The following is a 20,596-nucleotide window of genomic DNA, read 5'->3' as shown; positions in this document are numbered from 1 at the left end:
CATCCACACATTGTAAGTTCAACTGTGTTCAGGATTTTAAATCAAACCCCTCTGAGGAAACCATTCATAACAACCCGACAACCAGCTTCCTTTTTCTGATTGCTGATTACGCCTCAGAGTTTTGAAAGTACAGCTTTGCATGTCACCTCAGGACCAGCACAAGACAAGGTTAAGAAACCTGCATGCTGTAAATTAACCACATGTATTATCTATGGCCCCAAATTTGATCCACTGATCACCGTCCCATCTTTGCAGTGGTTGATGTGAGGCCTCCCGTCCTGGAAATGATGAAAGAGAAGAGAAAGCTCGTAATGGCTTTACCATAATGTTGAACGTCTGCCTCGTTTAATATTAAATCACTGCTTATATTTCTTATTGCTCACCTTAAATGGCAACTTAGGAAGCAGTGACCCTCCAAGAAAATGTGGATTATGTAAAATATTTTAGCTTCAGACATCATTTTTAAACCAGAATGGACACACACACAAAAAATATTTCTCTCAGCCCTTAGTCAGAGTCATAAAAACACCAAGAAGATGACCGCATTTTCACATGGTGGGGTTTTACTTTCATGCAGCAGCTCCTCTGAGGTCAGCTTTTAAGCGTGACATGCAAAGAACAAAACACAATGGTCCTGTGGCTGCTTTAAGACTTAGTATTGGTAAATGAAGTGTATCAGTGGCAGTATAAATCAGATTGATTCAATTTTAATGGCAGAATCTCCTTCGTTCACAAAGTTAAAGATGAATCCACATGCTCAAAAAGGAATTGGTTTATTGCTGAACACTCCTGAGAGAAAATGAGGGAATTCAGAAGCAGGTGAAGCTTTTATATAAGCACTCACTCACTGTTTCTGCAATTGTTATAGCATTAAAGGAATTAAATATCGAAAATGACCTCCAAAGCTGTGTTGTAATGTATACCTTTGGCCTTGATGACATCATTTCAATTGACATTTTATATCTGCCTTGTTTTGCAGAGAAAACATTGTCCACTCTTTTGTTTGTTTCTTTTGTAAATTATTTTTTATTTTTATTTTTGTGGACTTGAAGCCTGTCCCGTATCAGCAGAAGTTCCATCCACGTTCAGCTCAGAAGGGGTTGTTTAAGAAGAAAAAAAAAGAAGTATAATAGGTTTCTTTCATCAGTAATTGATAGGTGCTTGTTTTGGTTCAGTGGCCTTGTGTCACTCTTGCCACTATGCGTTAGGCATATATCAGAGCTGAAGCAGTGTGTGAAGGTTGGGAGATGGGGGAAACAAGTGTGTCATGACCAGAACGAGTGGCGCATAAGCCATGCTTGTCAGGATGACTAATAGCTTGGGGCAACAGGTCTCACTGTGGGGTGTTAATAATCAGCCGGGCCTCAGGTTGTTGCCTGACAGCCATCCACATGACTTGGATATGAGCTGGTCACCTGCATTTTATTTCAAACCTTTTACACTGTAAAAATGTGCATCCTTTCACACCTTTAAGTTAGCTTAACAATAACGGGAATTAAGTGTCACAATAACTGAAAATTACTTTAGAAACAATTTGGCCGTGATGCTAAATGTTCGACATTTGTAGAAATATATGCTGTTTGGACATAGAAGCGAGCAAATGCATGTGTGTGTATTAGTTGGGATATCTTGTCATTATATTAAATAACTTTTAGGCCATTAAAAAGTTCTGAGTGATACTGTATACTAAGTAGTATTTGAGGTAATTGGACAGAGAAATGTCTCATCTTGTCACAGTAGAGCTATAAAGACAGTATGAAAAGTGTAGACAGACACAGGTTCGGCCACTTTTTTTAGACGCCATGGTGTAAGCTGAGATACTGGTCTGTTGGCCAGTTTCCTGTTAAGTGTAAGTTTCCTTTCAGTGAACAAGACCCTGTCTTTCCTCCTAGAACTGGTTCTGTTACCGCATAGAGGAAGATAGACATCTTGACAGAAAAGTCTTACAACACCTGATGTTTGTCATAATCTCCAGGAAAACAAAGAAAGAAAAAAAAAACACATTTTGTTTCTATTTTTAAAACATCCAGAATTAAAACATTTAAAGTACGGCCACAGATAGTTGCACCTCTAGTATTTACACTGCGGCACACACGTCAGTACTCAAGAGACCTGTTTTCTTCCAGACTTCACAGTTCATGCTGCTATTACACAGTACATTGGATGTTATATACGGCTAGTCATGTGTATCCAATACCTCACGTTTTAAGACTGAGATATTTGTGTATTTTTGGACTCTTCACTTTTGGAAAATTCTGCATGATGGGTGTCCCTTTATACATTACAAGCCATATCTTGCTGTGTGCTGTAATTCAACAATATTTGTGAAATGTTTAGATGAATTTACCTGAACACAATGTGCAGTCAGTTCCTAAATGTTTTCGGTGCTTTCTGATGTCCACAAAATAAATTCTGCACTGCCCCACACCCAAACCCAGCGGAGGTCTTTTCCAGTTGCGCCTGTTCATTTGCATATTGCTGTTACATTCAAGCTCAAGCTTGTTAAAACAGTGTTAACAGCCAATTAGTCAGGGGGAAGAGGTGGCAGATTTTTTTTGCAAATACTTTCCAACAGCAGTTTATTTCCCAGGTGTGTTAAGCTGTTTTTATGTGGTGTGAACAGACAACCTTGCCCACTCTCCAAACAGCAACCAAGAATGCAAGAACAGTTAAAACAAGGACCACCAGAAATTTGTTGGTAGATTTAATGGGCTATTAAGAAAATCAGCTTGACCAACAAATAAGTTGTTGTCAAAAAGGTCATTTTTAAAAGAGCACATTGAATGTTCCTTTTAGTATTCTTGCCTTTTGGCTGCAGGGGTAGCAGCTGGCAAAAATTATTTTAAATGTTTTGAAATAATTATTTTAAAGATTTTAACAATTTAATTTAATTTAATTTAATTTAATTTAGAATTTTTATATTATTTGTATGCTATTCATTTTAAATAAGCTTTTATGTGCACATTGTGGCACTTTGTTTCAACTACCTGCTGATTTTAAAGTGCGTTATAAATAAAGCTGCAGTTGCTTTTTTCCAGTATTGAAACCAGATTTTGTGTTAATGCATTAGAAATATGTCTAGGAATTGAAAGAAAACAAAAAGCAATCATGAATATTTACATTTTGTTCATTATTTCCTTTTTTATTTGAGGTTTTTTAATTTCTTCTTCTGCAACTCCTTAACACCTCTGTTGTGGAGGATTAGTAACACAAACTGTTTATCTCAATCCTCTCAGCTTATAATGTCTTCATATCAACAGTGTGAATATTATAAGCATGCACGACAATCAGATATGCATTCATACATGCAAACTGATAAACATACAAAAGTTAAGGAAAAAATATGTGACCCAAATGCACCGAAACACAAAGTTTTTGCACAAATTGAACCCTTTCTCCCTTCCAGCATAGTCATTAATGTTTCCATAATAAGTAGCAAATGTTTATTTCACATCTGTATATTTTGTAATCATGCACATTTCTACTCATTAATGTATGGGTTAAAGTCCTCATTGTGCCTTAAAAGTGCATTAACAGGCCTGTTTTATATGATAAAATTCCTGATTGAGTTCCAGCCTGTGTTCTAAGGCAACTTGAACTTGGCTAAAACTTGGAATTAATGTTGTGTTGTGTTAAAATCTAAATGATCTGTGTATCGTGTTTCTCTGTAGGTAGTTGCTCATGTGAGTCACACAATAATCTAAAGGGAATATTTTTCCTCCAATCCAGAGATGTTACTGCCTGGGGTCTTGGCAAAGTCCTGCACAGTCCAGGAAAAAACTCCACTGAGCACTTGTGATTAAGTGTCTTTATTTAAGCCAGTGAACTCAAACAAGCAATCAGAGCCAAGAAAAGGCTCTAAAGTTCCTTAAAATCATGTTACTGGGAGCAGTATGGTTTGTTACTCACTGACCTTCATCATTTTCCTCCTGTTAGCTGGTACTGAGCATTGTGTCTGCTATCAGACTTATGAAAGTTAAAATCTATGTAATTAAACAGAAGAGATTTAAGATTTCACCTAAAATATTATCTTAACAGAACAATGATTAATCCAAACACCCAAAATATTTATCCCTTTTATACTAGATTTAATACTCTTATATTATTGATGTAATATTGACAAAGGGATCATGCATTTGGGACATTCTGTCTCTTGGCCTTGATCCAGACATCAGCAGTGGCCTTTCATTGTTCATCTTCTATTATGACTTAAACTCTGCAGCTATACTTTTTCCCTCATAAATCTCTAAAAATCTTCACTAGCTAAAGATTATGTAGTTTGCAGCATAAACAAACAAACAAACAACTAATCAGAGTAAGTGGAGATGTTCAGCATATCTGGATGACAAAGGATGTTTTGTGTTTTGTGGTTTAATGAATGAGTTTATTTTACTCTATGCAGGCTGTCCAGTCCTGTTCCTACCTGTCTCACAGTGAAATTCCCACATTCTCTCTCTCTTGTTCACCTGCCCATGATGAGCAGATGATGTCAAGGAAAATGGATTACAAGCACATTTTTAAAGTAATTTCCTCAAAAGCCACAGCTGTCCGGTAAATATATAAAGGAAAAGAAGGAAGGAGAAAAGAAAAAAAGCATTCTTGTCCCACAGTCTGTTGACCAATTATTTATATTCAGTACAAATGCATATAACAACAACAAAATTCATTGTTTAAACTTTTTGAATAATGATAAATTTGGACATTCGTAGTTTTAGTAAGATCGAGAGGATGCGGTATTGATTCAGCCAGAAATCAGTGGGTTAAAACCTACACTCCACCTGAGGCTTATTTACTGGCACTGACTTATGAGAACTGGCACAACTGGTCAGTTCAGATGCTGGGATGAGACTAGGAAATCAGATACCTTTCTGGTGTACTGTAGGTTTTGATATGAAATGGTGTCTGCCTACGTGATGATAAGCTTGAACATTAGTGGAGCTTTATGAAAAGCAGCATAAATGATGCAAACACATATAGATTAACCCAGCTGTTATAGAGATTAAAGATGTAGTATGAACTTTTCAACTATTAATACTTTCAGTCACTCACTCTGCATTATAATGTATCGTAAACAGAGTACATGTATTCTAAAAGTCTAGGAAAAGCCCTTTTTTGAAGATTAAAATAGTTTGGTGAGTCACATGCAACTGAAACAGAATCAGAAATATTTAAAAAGAAAAGCCAAAGTACCTTTAACTGCAATGACTTACAGTTTGGCCTTTAATGTTCACCACAAGATGCCCCTCTTGTTTACTCATGATTTGAACTGGAAGACTTGACAGTGAGATACAGAAATATAGAACCATGGCCTCAGAAAAGATTTAAAAGTATCAGAAAAAGTGTGTTTCACCTATAATGATGAAACAAAGGAGAAGATGCTGCTATTCTTTGTGTTTTTTCTTGTGTCTGAATGAGTCTCTGCATGTGTGTGTTGCCTGTCTACCATTTTCTGTGAAGAGGTGTGTGTGTCACAGCAGGTTCAGATGGGCACACACTAACCCGTTTAACTCACTCGGCGCCTGAGCCACTGATGGGGGCCCTTTACTGATCCTGGCTGGTCCAGCCCCTAAAACAAGCTCCTATGGCTGCAGCAGTGGTTAGGACCCAAACCAAGCCTCCATTCACCTCATCAACCAGGCTGTTTATTTTCAGAGGCATTAGAGGAAACACTCGACAGGGCTTATCAGATCCAAACAGTCGCACGTCTTTGTTATTTTACACACAGGCCTCCTCTCAACTCAGCCTCATTTTAAGTAATTGTTTTCTTTCTTGCTTGGTAGAATAACACGGAGGGCTACATTTAACACAAGTGGTAAGGGAATCCGTCAGTGTAAACAAGGCAGATACAATGCACACTGGGATTCTATCTGAGCCTTTTCTGTTATTCTATGTTTTTTAAGGGCAGGGCTGGAGCAAATATTGAAGAGTACATATGCTGAAGTGAAATTGGTGAAATGAAATACAGGCCATGACATGGAGACTTCAAGTTCCCATACAGACTTCTGTTTTTCTCAATTACTGCTTCATTACCTCCCCACTAAACATCAGATCCAGCCAGGGTTAGTGCAAGATCTCTTGAGATAAAGGGCTGATTTTACCATCTCTAGTTTTTCCGCCTTAACTCTCAAGTATAATAATTTTATAAAAATGTTGGGGTCTTCAACATGAAGCAGAATACTACTTGGCTTTACCCAGTTCTTAAAACTGTGATGTAAATAGATGTTGTGACACTGTAGTGCACATGATCAACATGGTGGCAGTGTTGCACTGTGTTTGGGACACCTGGAGCCCTTCGTGCCATTCAGTACCGAGCAGCTGGAGACAAAGCTGAGGATTATAAAACAGGCCCAACAGGCTGATTTTTCCAAGTTGTGATGAACAAAATACTCAAAATTTTAACTTACATGTTGTAATTCACAATGTGGAGACACAGTCAATAGATAATTTTCATAAAATTGCTGAATTATGTAAGATCTAATCATTTCTCCATATCAAAATAAACAGCTTTGTTCAAGTTTTCAGCAGACAGGAAACGTGTGCAATCACTCGTGACTGACAACACAACCTCTGTTCAGCCACACAGCCTTTAGACAAGCCAACAAGCCAACGTTACAGGCAAATATCAAGGCAAACATCAGCCAAATCCCCCAGTCCACCTCATGCTTCCAGCAGGAGCTCTCTTAGATGGGCCAAGCTCTTTTCTGCCAACTGCGCCATAAAATAAACACACAGTAAATCCAGCATGATTAGCATTAATCATGGTCACGTCACTGTTAATGCAATGACTGATGGCCATAGAGTGAAATCACACTAATGTAGACCCTTGTCTCCTGAAGAGGAAGGGGTCAGTGCAGACATGAGGACTTTCCAGAGCTGCGTTATTATAATGCCCAAAAATTAATTAAATGCAAAATTAAACAGTGGTGCAGTGAGGGATTTTCAGACTGCAAATGACGTGACCCAAAATGCACAAATCAACATAGGTGTTGGACACGGTAAACTTCACTTTATTTGTGTGACCTCTGTATGTGGAGTGAGAGACGCTTTGAAAACATGCAACTTTTGGGAAAGACATTTATTTAAAGGGCTCTTTTCAACTGTGGCAGTGCCAGACACAGTTTGACTAAAAGGCCCCAAAAGGCTCATAACTTATTGTCAAGGATTGGATTTCAGCTAAAATTAACCATCAGACCCAATTTATTACTCTGATTGAGCACTGAAAATGCCAGAAATGGGCTGTTGTTATATAAGCTGAGCTTAGAGTTGAAGATATAATGTTGCAAATTTAATTCAACCCACAACACTTGCAAAGCAAAAGTGTAAAAGTGGCAGTAATAGTGGCTTAGGTTTCCCTAAAGTATTGAACTGGCCTGACAGGCTTGGAAAAACAGCAAAATCCCCTACCAATTTTATGAAGGTGGCAAAACAAGAATCTTTCCTTAGGTGACTTGACTTATTAAACCCACTGGAGACGGCCACATATGAAACGACAGACATAACTCAAACTGCCACATTGCAATTACAGTTTGGAGCTTAGGAGGTGCAAATGGGAGGCAGCAACAATTACAGAGATACAAAAACTTTCTTCACGTCACTTTCTTTATAATCACAATACAAAGCAGTTCCTTTCTAACATGGTAATCTTTACATGTTCAACATTCAGTCATCCCTAAAACAAAAGTTTTCCCTGCAGTGCAGCCATTCATCACTAAATGCTGTTTATGATCCCTATCACATGAGCTTACCTTATGAATCATTTGAATAGCTGTTAAAAAGAATGCACGGTTTACAGTTCTGTAAACTAGGCTTCCTTTACATATGTAGTTCACCCTGGTACAAATTCTTTATCATTACATTGATCGCTCTTTGAATGGACAGGGACAGGTAGTGTTTTTCCAGTTTTTGCACACAGGCTCACCTGAAGACAAATGTTCTATTGATTGAGAGGCCATTTCCTGCTTAGTGTTAAAACACAGGTGGTGATTCTGGTAAAAGCTGCTGCCACCCTTTCCTGTATTTGTTCTTTTAACTATGCAATGAGCCAAATCATGTTTCTAATACTAAGACAGGACTTGCAGGACTTTAAGCACTGCATCATCCAAAATCAGCTACTCCCAGGCGAAAAAAAAGTATACTTGAACATACTAAATTTAAGTACACTTAGTGTACTTCATGAGCACAAAAGTATTGTACTCAAAGTGTGTTATTTTCGAGTACTAAAAACGTACTTAGTATACTAATGATATGTCATTATTGCTACTTAAGATATACTAAAATACAACTTAGTGTACTTGACTGTACTATTTTGAGACACCATTAAGATCAACTTAAATATACTTAAGTACACTTTCCTCTACTAATACTGTACTTATTTATAATGTTCTTTAGTTCGATTTAAAGTATACTTTAATCAACATCTCAGATTACTATTAATAAATTTAGAATATACTGGAAATGTATTTCTAATGTAATCATAATGTGTTGCCATTGCATTTTAAATACATTTACAAAAATTAAATAAAAATGTAAAAGTTGTACTTAAGTATACTATAGTTCATCTTAATGGTGTCTCAAAGTAGTACAGATAATCACACTAAGTTGTACTTTAGTATGTCTAAAGTAGCACTCATGATATATCATTAGTATACTACTATACTACTACTACTATACTTTGCACATCAAAAGTAATATACTTTGAGTACACTAATTATGTGTGCAGAAAGTACACTAGATGTATTTCATTAAAGTACACTTCAACAGTACACAGAAAGTATATTTTTTATATAATTAATTTGAATTTTAAATTACTTTTAAGTAAACATAAAAAATAATTAGAACATACTTGAGATAGAAAAAAAGTTTATTTTTAACATGCACGGCATTACAGGGAAAATGTGCATAATAAAGTACATTTAAGTACATCTTTAAAAACATCTAAAACAACATTTTCAAACAGTTTCTCTTCATCGTAACATTTTTATTCAAATTTGGATCATCTGACCCCAGAGAATTCTTTTTAGTTTTAACAACTTAACTAAAAAACAATAATAAAAGTAAAAAATAAAAAGAAACAATAGCTGTGTAGCACTACCCTGCTAGCTGTGCACTGCAGAGAAGCTAGTAATGACAGGGATGAACATTAAACTGACTCTTGAAACTTTTACATGTGAAACATTGACACAGTTTGTTAAAACTCAAAATGTATGTCCACCAAAAAACAAACAAACAAAAACTATTACAAACAGTTACTGATGTTACTGCTTACTGTTTCTTTTTGCTCACAAAATTCTCATTGTTACATTTTCTCCGAATCACTGCCCTCACATCAGACACATTTGTTCCTGGAAATTCAGCAATAACTGTATCTGTAAAATAGAAAAGGACAAATAAAATGGTGTTACAAATCATGCTTTTCCAGAGTTATCACATTAGCAAGAAGGGGGCATACATACATGAGGACAACCTGAAACATGTTGCTTCTGGCTATGGCCAAGGCAAGGGTAGAGGCATAAAAACAAAATGATAATAAGGAAAAATAGACTTAACCAATACTTACCAACGAGGGCACTCAGCTTTTCCGGATTTAGCTGCTCTTTCGCTGTTCCAGTAGGCCCTGGTTTTCCTGTGAGAGTCGAGGATGCCAAAACATCCCGCCCAAAGATGAGCACAGCTAAGTCCTGTGTGAACAGGGACATTCTTGTTCGGTTTAGTCTTAGGAAACAGTTTTTGCTGATCTGCACCCCCGTGTTGCCCAAGGAAATCTGTGTCCAGGAAATAGAGTTAGTCAATTATTAGAAATGGTATTAGGAAAGCATTTCTTAAAAGACAAAGCCGAACTATTGAATGCCAAATATTAGTTGAGTTCTAATTTCTGCAAGTGGTCTTCAATGAATTAAAGTATAATTTCTGAACAACTGCATGCTGAAATGGAAAAAAACAGTTTCTATCAAATACAGTTCGTGCAAAATGTGGGTCGAGACTACAGAGACAAAACTGCTAACAGTCAAGTAGTTTACAACAATTTTGGATGAAATGTTTCCTGTAATAAAAAGGCAGTATTTACAAAACGTGTATAAATGCAAAACATACCATTTCTGGAGCTGGACTGGAAGAACCAGAACTTGTACTGTCAGTGTCCATGACAGGTGGCATTCTCTTCATGGTTGTAATAAGATCTCTGACACACTTGACTAAGGCTGGAATTTCTGCATTAAGGAAAAAAAACACAAGTCACAGATATATGAGAGATAAGACTCCTATCGATACAATTACTGACAAAAAAAAAAACATAAGCAATTCTTCTTTGTATGAATACCTTTCAGAGCATCCATCACGTCCTGTTGCATGTCAACACTGGATCTGGACTGATCCATCAGGACACTCTCCTCTTCACTTTCCCCTTGGCCCAGGTCCTGCATAAATGAAAATGTCAACAATGCTATGTTAGTATGACTCACCTGGGGTCTCATTTATAACCGTTGCGTACGCACAAAACGAGGCTGAAAGTGGCGTACGTGACTTTTCACGCCAAGGTTGTGATCTCTAAAAAACAAACTTGACGGGAGAATGTGCGCAGCTCTAAGCTAACTCTGACCCATGCGTACTTATTTTGCGTCGGGCTGATGTTTCAGAAACATATTCTTAGAATCTAATTTAATCACCACCATCTCTCCGTCATATTGTCCACTCCCAGAGCGCAGGAGGAAAGGACAGCGTGGCTGTATGGAATAAATGCATGGTGTAAAATAACTATATGTTCCTGTGATACTGTGTGAACATATAATCCAGAGTCAATTAAATCTCAAAGCCTGGAAAAAAATTCCAGTAATCGTTCGCACAATTGTTACATTCTGTTTTCTTGTAGGAGAAGTGTCAACTGATTATTCAAAGTTTTATCAATTGGTCTAATTACTGTAATTTACAAATTACTAATTACTGTACTGTGAACTGTACTGTACACTTTGAAAGACGCAGAGACTCTTATTCATGCCTTTGTAACTTCAAGGTTAGATTATTGTAATGTGCTTTTATCTGGGCTGCCCAAAAAGAGCATTCGTGGTCTGCAATTAGTCCAAAACGCAGCAGCCCGTTTGCTGACTGGACTATCCCGCTATGAACATGTTAGCCCTGTATTGGCCTCTCTTCATTGGCTCCCTGTTCGGGTCAGAGCCGATTTCAAGGTGCTGTTGTTCACTTACAAAATTTTAAATGGTCTTGCTCCAGTCTATATGTCAGACCTTGTTAAGACTTATGTACCTGTACGACCTTTGCGCTCCCAGACGATTGATTATCTGAGTGTCCCAAAGGTGAATAAAAAAAACAGCAGGTGAGCGGGCTTTTTCCTTCCGCGCACCTATTTTGTGAACAGTCTTCCCTTGGACATCAGGCAGTCATGTTCAGTTGAGGTCTTTAAAGCCAAGCTTAAGACCCACTTGTATACTGTCACGTATGAGTAGGTGTTTTTGCCTTTTCTTTCATTCATTTCTGAATTGTTGTTATTGTTGTGTCTGTTTTCACATGTTTTTTAACCTTCTGTAACTGTACAGCACTTTGATGGAAAATGCTCTATAAATAAAAATTATTATAATTATTTTTATAAATGTATAAATACAGTGGAAAGCCCTGTGCGTAATTCTGCACCGTGGCACCGCTGGAGGAGAAAGGAGAGAGAGTAAGACCATAATGAATGGTTAATAACTCGTTTCAGATTAGAACTGTTGTCACTGTTGTAACTATGTGCCGAACCGGGTCCAGCATGTGAGAGGGCAGCGCACTGAAACAACACCGCGTGAGATCTGTGCCGCTGACACCGTTAACAGCATTTCAGTCAAATTATGTCATTTTCCGTGATATTCAGTGTTAAAAAGTAGATTCCGTTTTTATTGCTCAATTCCGCGATTCCGTCTGCAATTCTGTGATCGCGGAAACAATAGGGCCCTAATTCTAGTTTTATTTCTTGTGTTTTGTAAATACTTACAGTTGATTCTGAAGCCTGAGGTGGGTCAAATAAGTCCACATTGGTGTCTATGTCTGTATCAACATCACTTGTCAAGGAGGTGGAGGTTGTTGGATTTCTTCTCAGCAGCGAGGATTTCAGTTGGGAAAGGGCTCTGTCTCTTGCAGCTTTTGTCATCTTCGGCTTCTTAAACAAAGGGCAGAAAAAGTAAAATGTTAAACTGCAAAGGCAAGAGGGGTAAATATCCATCTTTGTAGATGTTTGTAGAATCTATCACCTACTGTACAGCTTATTAAGGTATTGTCAGACCATATTTCACTAGAGTAACAGTACTCACTACTCACAATTTTATCTTTTAATATCATACAATGTGTCAGTATTTCAAAACTAACACAGCTGGAGTGCCACAAGCCACTTCTGCAACTGCACTGCTGTCAAACCTAAAGCCACTTATAAAGGAAAATATGTCTTATCCTCCCACAATATTCCCTTATTCCCGTAAATACTTACATTTGTTTGAAAAACTTGTGATGGGTCAATCTGTGTTTCATCTTCATCTGAAGTGAGACTGGAAGTTGCAGTAATTCTTTTTTTCTGTACAGAAGAGAAAGAATGTATTACATGACAACAACATATGAACTTTACCATAGACGCTTTCTGGTGAAGAGATTTTTTAGAAAAACATTTCAACTAAAAAACATCATAGTATTACAGTGTCATAAATTCATTAACGATTTTATGTGTTACAATTAAAAATACTATTTGAGTTTAACTAGTTTACTAGTTAACAATAGTGAATTTATTCCAGTGCATGATCATCTATCTGTTCACGATACTTCAGTTACAGTCGATGCAACAGCCTGTATAAACAGTTTTTTAACATTAGAGGCAGATTTGGATGCACATTGAGGAGCCTCTTGAAATAAACGCTGGTCAGTCAGTTTAGTTTAACTTAATTTAAAATATTTTTTATATTTTGCATATATGTAATAAATTCATGCCATCATATATATGCAAATTAGCACATGACGTTATCTAGAGACATCCAGGACTTTTCCTGCAGGCTTTTGCTACTTCCCACTGAAAATAGTTGGCAACACTGTTATCGACTTTGTTATGGACAAAATTGGATGCCGTCAGAACTATCTATAAAATTAGTGGTATTGTGGCATCCCTAGTTGCAACACAATATAACTATTAATTAAAGTGTGTTTTCTAAAGAAACTACCAACACAAGCAACAAAAATAACCTTTGGTTTGCTTCCATCACGTGTTGTGGTACATGGTGTGGTCCTTCTCCTTGCAACTGCCATGTGCCAGATGTCCTCATCCTTGAGGAAGGCTTCTTTTTTCCCCATCAACTCCTTGTAGTTGTCTGTAACCACAACCATACATCAGACAAACTATCAAAACCATGTTTTTTTTCCCTCTTTTGCTCAATATTTTAGGTATTTTGTATGTCTCGTGAAATGCACCACAGTCAATCTAATATTATACACAAGTCACTTTAAGTCTTTTTTATAAACATAGTTACATAAAAATTAAATTACATACAAGGTTAACGTTAACAATCATTAGCATGAGCCCCTGGCAAATTATTCACTAACACTAACAGCACTAACAGTAGGCTAGTGGCTGGCAAGTGCTAGCATAACAAATTTGTACCAACAATTTTTTTCTTTTTATTTTCTTTACAGTGGGCAATTTTGCTAAACATTCTCCACACAGCACGCTCACAAATGTTCACACAAAATCTCATCTGAAGTTGCAGAAGTTACTAAGTTAGCACCATTTACGCTAGCATTAGCTGCCGTCTGCCGCTAACAGCTAGCTAGCTAGTTATTAGCTAATGCAGCTTGTGAATGATAAGTTTGCCTATTATCTTGTTGAACTTAGTCATTAGTAGAAAGAACAGTTATTCAAAAGATATTTTACACCATGTACGAGCAATACAAACCTCCGAGTACGAGCAATACAAACCTCCGAGTAAGAGCAGTTTCGCGGCCACCTTGTTTTTAGGTGCTTTCCTGGTGCCCCAGCACACTTGTATCCATCCGTCTTCACTGGAGAGGTCCGGCCGTTTTAATACCTGAACGAGCTGCTGTCTGTACTGAGGTGTCACAATGTCAGTACTTTCGACGTGAATTGTGTTGTCCCTAAAATAAAACATCCCGAACTTGAACTGCGCCATTGTAACTCAACTGCGACAACGCTTCCCTCAGCATCTACTGTACATTCAAGTGCGTTGCATTCGGGGGTAACCAATCAGCGGCAGCACAGCGCCACGAGTACTTTAGGGTCAATTGGGAAAATGTCCACCACATTCAAATTTTCCATTTTGACATTGAAAATGGTCTGTCAGACGCAGACGTTCTTGCAAAAAAAAATATATATATAATTACATTTTTTTTTAAAGTCTGTGTACACCGTAATGTCCATGCACGCATGCGCACGTTTACGATGACGTTTTATCCAGGACACTGCGCGCGCCCTCTGCACTTTACTTTACCCATGGATGTATTTTAGCGGGCTTAGAGAAACCGCCCGCAGACATGGCACCCAAAAGACATTACAAAGAATATCTGCTGAATGAGTCGAGCCAACCTTCAAAGGCAACCAAATACAGACGGCTAGCAAAGGAGAACGAGGTATTTGAGCTTTCACATTTATTATCAACAACAGCAGTGATTATAGAATAAGATGAATAATTCTTCATTTTAAACGCAAGAACTGTCTTGTTCATTGCAGAATACTTTAAACTGCAGAGGAAATTACAAGAAATACCTCAGTGCATCCTGTACAACTAACAATAGAGGAGTCTTGAAAGAGGTAGACCATTTTTTTCATTTGCAACAATATGAATTGCAGATAGTGTTACATGCAAGTTGACATTGCAACTGCTCTCCCCAGATTCCACTTTCAAATAACGGTGAACGAACATATTCTCTGGAGGAATATCCAGGAGACAATCCCACAACTAACAAACAGGTAAAAACAGTGATCATTATGTTTTATGTTTCCATTCTGAAATAAAATGAAGGGGTTCACAAAATACATATTACTTTCCTCTAAAGCTTTTATTCATCCATAATTTTATTTATGTTTATCATACCCTAAATGTTTACAGTATTATAGTTAAATAAATCGATGTGCTGTCTCATGATCAGAATGTTCCCGATGAGGGCCTTGTTGCAGAAGGACCAAGCGGTCAGTCATCTTTAGAATGTTTGAGAGGAAAGCATCTTGTCACTCCAATAACAGAGCATCTGCTTCAGGACAGACCAAACAGAGATTCATCAGAGGTATTAAAATACCAGCAATTGAAATTGTAGATATTAATTGCTGTGTTGTACTATATGTATAGTTTCTGTATAATAGTCATTTCAATTAAATTAAACGTGATGAAAATAATGATTGTCCTAGCCTCTATAGTGTATTTCCTTAAAATGAGACACATACATGTATTATTGTCATTAATACTTCACTTGAGAATTTCCATGTATTATATCTTCATTATATGCAGCCTGCCGGAGAGGGGGTCTCCAGAAATACCCACCCAGTGCTAGAATTGCCACCCTCCACCTACTCACACTGCACTTTTCAATTTTGTGGGGATCAACAAGATATGCAAATCGGACCAGAAGCACAGGTACTATAGTTACAAGTTACTAGTTTTATTTTTATCCTAAAAACAACCCCTTTAATTGATACAGAAAATGTGAATAGAGTACTTTTTATTTTTCTAAACCGACGTCTACAAATAGTAATATAGGCTACCGATAATAAACATGTATTGAAAGTGAACACCAGCAAGGTCTCATTTGGTCACAGAATTATAACTACAGTGTACATATAACTATTTAAAAGTATGATTGCATTATTCATTCATGTTTAATTTACATTGTGATTCAAGCAAATTAGTAGTTCCACATGAGGCTAACAAAGTTTCTAACAGGTGGCTGACTTATAGCCTACATTGGCACTTGATGGCTACAGTTCTTCAGTATGTGAAGCTGTAGTCACCATTTTCCTGGATATTATCCATCTGTTAGATCTTCACTGCACATATAATGCAAATGTGGCTTAACTTGCTTAATGTGACTTAAATCTGATGTTTTTTATTCCGCCAATACAACAATTTTGTTTTTTATTAAGCATTATTATGCAGTTTTGGCTTAATGTTTGAACTCACTGTCTTGATAGAAACAGATGCCCTGTCTTGCATCCACCCAAGGATTAGTGCTTTTCAGTATTCTTGTTTCTGATTTGTTAATAGAGTTAATTTGTTTTCTAGGTTTGGGCAAGGAGTTACACATTTTGTATATTTACTGAATACAGGCACTACATTCATCCTTTCCCCTGAAATCACATCAGTTTTATATGAAGCTAGTGTATATTCCATTTGCATAACTCTCTGCTAACAACCCCAGAAGGCAACATGGCAAATTCTTTAAATGTAAAAACTACCATATGACTTGTAGTACCTACCACTTATCTTTTGGAGCACTAGTATTGTTTTATATGTCAAAACTATAAAGGAAATGAAAATGAAAATATTTATGCTTCCATTTATATTTTGCCAGGACATGTTAGAGAAGCAACCAGGATGCAATGTGCCTGCTACTCCAACTGATCAGCAAGAGACACCAAACCAACAGGTTATTAACATGTATTATTGTACATTATGTTTTCTCTGTAAATCTGTAAGCAATCTTTTTTAATGCAGATGAATGTAACAGTTTTCTACAGTATCTTGTCTTTTTTATGTCTTCGCAGGCAGAGACATTTTTGTTGGATGGAGATGATCCAGCGTATCCTGGAGCTCCACTGACAAAGGGACAAAGTTTAATCTTACTGATGTCTTATGTACTAAGGCACAATGTGACAGGTGTGGCACTGGAACATCTACTGAAGATTGTTAATGAACATTTCCCTGGAATGGTACCAGTAACCACATACCTTTTTCACAAAGCTTATGGACAATATGGAAATTATGTCCCCCATTTTTACTGTCCAGCATGTGAAAACTACTTGGGGGTAAATAATACCAGTGAACTACAGTGTGGAGCTTGTAATGCAGTAACTGATTCAGAGAGCTGTCTCAAAAGTGGGTGTTTCTTTCTAGTGCTTAGTTTGGATTCACAAATCAAAACATTGCTTGAACAAAACCAAAGTTTAAAAAAAGACTGGCAATGTGCAGATGTCATGTCAGATATACAGTGTGGAGAAGAGTACCATAAACTCAAAGAATCAGGTGAATTAGGTGAGGATGACATAACTTTAATTTGGAACTGTGATGGAATTCCAGTTTTCAGGAGTTCAAAGTATCAAATTTGGCCCATTCAGTGCCAGGTTATAGAACTTGAACCTAAAGAACGGAAGGCAAATATCTGTCTTCCTTGTCTCTGGTTTGGCGAGAAGAAGCCAAACTTCTTAACATATTTGAAGCCATTTGTTGATGAACTGCAAATTTTAGAACAAAATGGTATTAAATGGAAGGACTCAGCAAATGTACAACATGTCTCCAAAGTGTATGCTCTGATATGCAGTTCAGATTCAGTTGCTCGCCCACTTCTAAGAAACACCAAACAGTTTAATGGCTTTTATGGATGTGATTTTTGTTACCATGTTGGTGGTGGTCCTTACACAAACAAAGGCCCAAAACCACATCTTAGAACTGAAGCTAAGCATTTTGATCACGCAATGGCTGCAACACCAGACAGTCCAGTAATGGGAGTAAAAGGACCTTCACCATTAATGAAACTCACAAAGTTTCAAATGATAAATGGATTTGTTCCAGAGTATCAGCATTGTGTCTGCCTTGGTGTGACAAGGCAATTAGCAAAACTGTGGTTTGACTCAAGAAATCATGACAAAGAGTGGTACTTAGGAGCAAAATCAGACCGCATTGACAAAGAGCTCATTGCAATTCAACCCCCTGTTGAGATAACAAGAGTACCACGATCTGTTGCAGACAGAAAATATTGGAAAGCATCAGAGTGGAGGTCATTCCTGTTATTCTATTGCCTGCCTTTACTGAATGGGGTCTTACTAAAGAAGTTCTGGAACCACCTTTTTCTGTTTGTGTTCGCTATGCACATTCTTTTGGGAGAAAAGGTGAAACGCTGTGATATTGAAGTAGCTGAAAGAGCTCTCAAGAAGTTCTCACTGCAGTTTGAGAAGTTATATGGTGCAGCAAATATGACATTTAATGTCCATCTTCTGACACACCTTGCAGCAAGTGTTAGGAACTGGGGCCCTTTGTGGGCCACATCAACCTTTTCCTTTGAATCATTTAATGGCACTTTGTTACAGTACTTCAATGGGACAACACATGTTCCAGAGCAAATAGTTAAAAGGTTTCTTTGCTGGAGGAGTCTAACACAAAAAGCCGAAAAGTACATGGTAGATGCTAATGAAGGGGTGAAATGCATTTTTTCACATCTCCTAAACAGCAATGTATCAAGTTCTAATTCATCTACCCTGAATGAAAATGTCAGGGTTTTTGGTAATCCCTGTCATCACAAACTGTCAGCATTAGAAAAACTTGCTATCAAAGACTTGCTAAGTGTTACAGTCGAACACTGTGTTTGTTTTCACCGTTTCATTGTAAAAGGCGTACTGTATCATTCCAGCAGTAACAGAAGTCTAAAAAAAAGGATCAACTCAACAGTGGAGTTACAGGATGGAAGATTATGTAGAATTCTTTGCATGTCAGTATTCAGAGCAGGCGATTTGTCATTGCACTGTATATTGGTAAAGGAGCTTGTGAAGACTGAGGGACAGCTCTGCAAGGATAGTCAACTGAACATTGCTTCCACTTTTATGTCTGAGGTGTCAGAATCTAGGAATGTTTATGCGGTGCCCACTGACCTGTTCCACAGGAAATGTGTTTTGATCCAATCAAGAGACAAACAATATGTTATTCCTCTACCAAATAATGTAGAGAGAGATTAAATAGTTACTGGGGAAGTTAGAGAAAAATTGCTGAAACCACTGCCAAATTGTAAGAAATAGGGATTACATATCAGTGTGTATTCTTGGTGTGCCTTAAAACTAGTGGACAATGTCCAAAAATGGCAACTTCAGAGGATTAAGTCTGTAAAAATGATAAGGCATACATGGGCAAGCACACAAAGACTGTGCTGTTAAACAGTTAGTATAACAGTTGTGGTATAACAAAACACAAACAAAATTGTAGGGGTGAATACTTTTGCAAGGCACTGTACCTGGCCTCAAAATGTTGAACTTTAACAGACTGTTTTCATGCAAAATCAAAGACTTTCAAAGGATTAATTTTTCTGTCAAGCAGCAAAGCAAATTTCCTGTTATCTACACATCTTAATATGTTCATAAGTGTAATGTGTTTTCTGATTGCTGTCAAATGTAAGTGAAACAATCCAAGCTTTGGAATATGTACTTTCCATGTGATGATAAGAAATACACAAGGTTGTACTGTTTTCTTATTAGAAATACTGGTGACTACTGCATTATATAAAAGCACATGGTCAATTGAAAGGAACTCTGTTGTTGATGTTCATGTTTATTCAAAACTCACCATTACATTTGGAGAATGGATGGATCTTTAAATATTGCATAAAAACAACTGTGCTGTTGAAATAGTCCAAATACTTTATAACACTAATTGCTAACATTTTAAAATTGAAATAGAAAAGTAAGGATATTTTTTCAATTAGAAAAGGTATTGTTACATAACAGCATTGTTGCATTTTGCTGGTAAAATACATTATTTTAAAATATTGAAGAGAAAAGGTCAGCTGCAGAAATTAACTGTTATTGTACATTATTTTAAAATGATCTTAGCACACTAAAAGAAATGGCTACATACTGATGAATTTGTTCTGGTTTATAGTGTACTTATCAAGAATACACTAATTTACCACTGAAGTAGTATTCAATTATTAATATACTTATTTTAAGTGCACTTTAACACTGCTGTGCTAACAATGATATAAAAAAAAGTATTATAAAAGTGAACTTATTGAAAGGGTGCTAAAAGTGCACTTGATAAAAGTAGATGCAAATACACTGACATTAAACTTATATTTAACACATTCGAAGTACATAATAAGTAAATATACTAATAAAACACTTATATATATTTCAGTGTTAGTATATTTTATATGAATATACTTAATATGAATTTAAGTATTAGTACTACATAGTGTACTTTATCTAAGTAAACTGAAGTACTACTGAGGGAATAATATATTTTTAATTAATACATTTATAATATATTTTTGGTTTACTTTATTTTAACACATAAAGTCAAAATGTGCTAGAAATGTACTTTCTGAAAATTAAGTACATTTTTAGTACATTAAAGTATATTACTTTTTTACCTGGGCTCTATTACACATATACCGGAGACAAACCACTTCTAGTTTTGCCTCCAAATGCAAAAAACATGAGTACAAAGTGTTATATTTTTAGCAAACCACTATGCCACTCTATGTCGTACTTCACTGAAATCAGTTGCTTCAATTAGTGCATAGATATGAGAAAAATATTTCTTTAGCTTCCAGTTAATTATACACAATAACAAGGAAGAGCAGAACATCTTCCTGTGCTTTCTTTCTTCCTGCAGGGGTAAATGTTTTTGCTCTGAGATCCTGTATG

The 20,596-nt window shown here is 36.7% G+C and overlaps 2 protein-coding genes across 3 annotated transcripts; one reads left to right on the top strand and one right to left on the bottom strand.

Annotated features, from left to right (window-relative positions):
- Nucleotides 1-8,916: 8,916 nt before the first annotated feature.
- On the bottom strand, nucleotides 8,917-14,147 carry LOC121647877. Of its 2 annotated transcripts, none has more exons than XM_041997657.1 (8): nucleotides 13,937-14,147; nucleotides 13,207-13,331; nucleotides 12,467-12,550; nucleotides 11,978-12,142; nucleotides 10,316-10,412; nucleotides 10,090-10,205; nucleotides 9,557-9,761; nucleotides 8,917-9,365 (listed from the first exon to the last, which is right to left on the bottom strand). In XM_041997657.1, exons 1-8 carry the CDS (start codon nucleotides 14,145-14,147, stop codon nucleotides 9,262-9,264), a joined length of 1,107 nt encoding a protein of 368 aa, XP_041853591.1. In that variant the 3' UTR covers nucleotides 8,917-9,261. The 2 variants fall into 2 exon arrangements, with proteins under 2 accessions (XP_041853591.1, XP_041853600.1); XM_041997666.1 differs by having other exon boundaries at nucleotides 11,978-12,139.
- A 361-nt stretch (nucleotides 14,148-14,508) lies between these two features.
- LOC121647753 lies at nucleotides 14,509-20,031 on the top strand. The gene is made up of 7 exons (XM_041997427.1): nucleotides 14,509-14,604; nucleotides 14,705-14,785; nucleotides 14,867-14,944; nucleotides 15,124-15,258; nucleotides 15,480-15,605; nucleotides 16,540-16,614; nucleotides 16,733-20,031. Exons 1-7 carry the CDS (start codon nucleotides 14,509-14,511, stop codon nucleotides 18,911-18,913), a joined length of 2,772 nt encoding a protein of 923 aa, XP_041853361.1. The 3' UTR covers nucleotides 18,914-20,031.
- Nucleotides 20,032-20,596: the final 565 nt, after the last annotated feature.

The sequence above is a fragment of the Melanotaenia boesemani genome, chromosome 2, assembly GCF_017639745.1.
Source record: "Melanotaenia boesemani isolate fMelBoe1 chromosome 2, fMelBoe1.pri, whole genome shotgun sequence".
In the NCBI taxonomy this organism is placed as follows: domain Eukaryota; kingdom Metazoa; phylum Chordata; class Actinopteri; order Atheriniformes; family Melanotaeniidae; genus Melanotaenia; species Melanotaenia boesemani.
This window is presented reverse-complemented; position numbering and strand designations above follow the sequence as displayed.

Excerpts from the sequence above, each read along its gene's own strand:
- LOC121647877 (XM_041997657.1), bottom strand. The coding sequence starts at position 14,147 with ATGGCGCAGTTCAAGTTCGGGATGTTTTATTTTAGGGACAACACAATT. Across the intron at positions 10,206-10,315 it reads CGTGATGGATGCTCTGAAAG|AAATTCCAGCCTTAGTCAAG; the intron begins GTATTCATACAA and ends TCCTTAATGCAG. Across the intron at positions 9,762-10,089 it reads CCAGTCCAGCTCCAGAAATG|ATTTCCTTGGGCAACACGGG; the intron begins GTATGTTTTGCA and ends TCCTGGACACAG.
- LOC121647753 (XM_041997427.1), top strand. The coding sequence starts at position 14,509 with ATGGCACCCAAAAGACATTACAAAGAATATCTGCTGAATGAGTCGAGC. Across the intron at positions 14,945-15,123 it reads ATCCCACAACTAACAAACAG|AATGTTCCCGATGAGGGCCT; the intron begins GTAAAAACAGTG and ends TCTCATGATCAG. Across the intron at positions 15,259-15,479 it reads CAAACAGAGATTCATCAGAG|CCTGCCGGAGAGGGGGTCTC; the intron begins GTATTAAAATAC and ends CATTATATGCAG.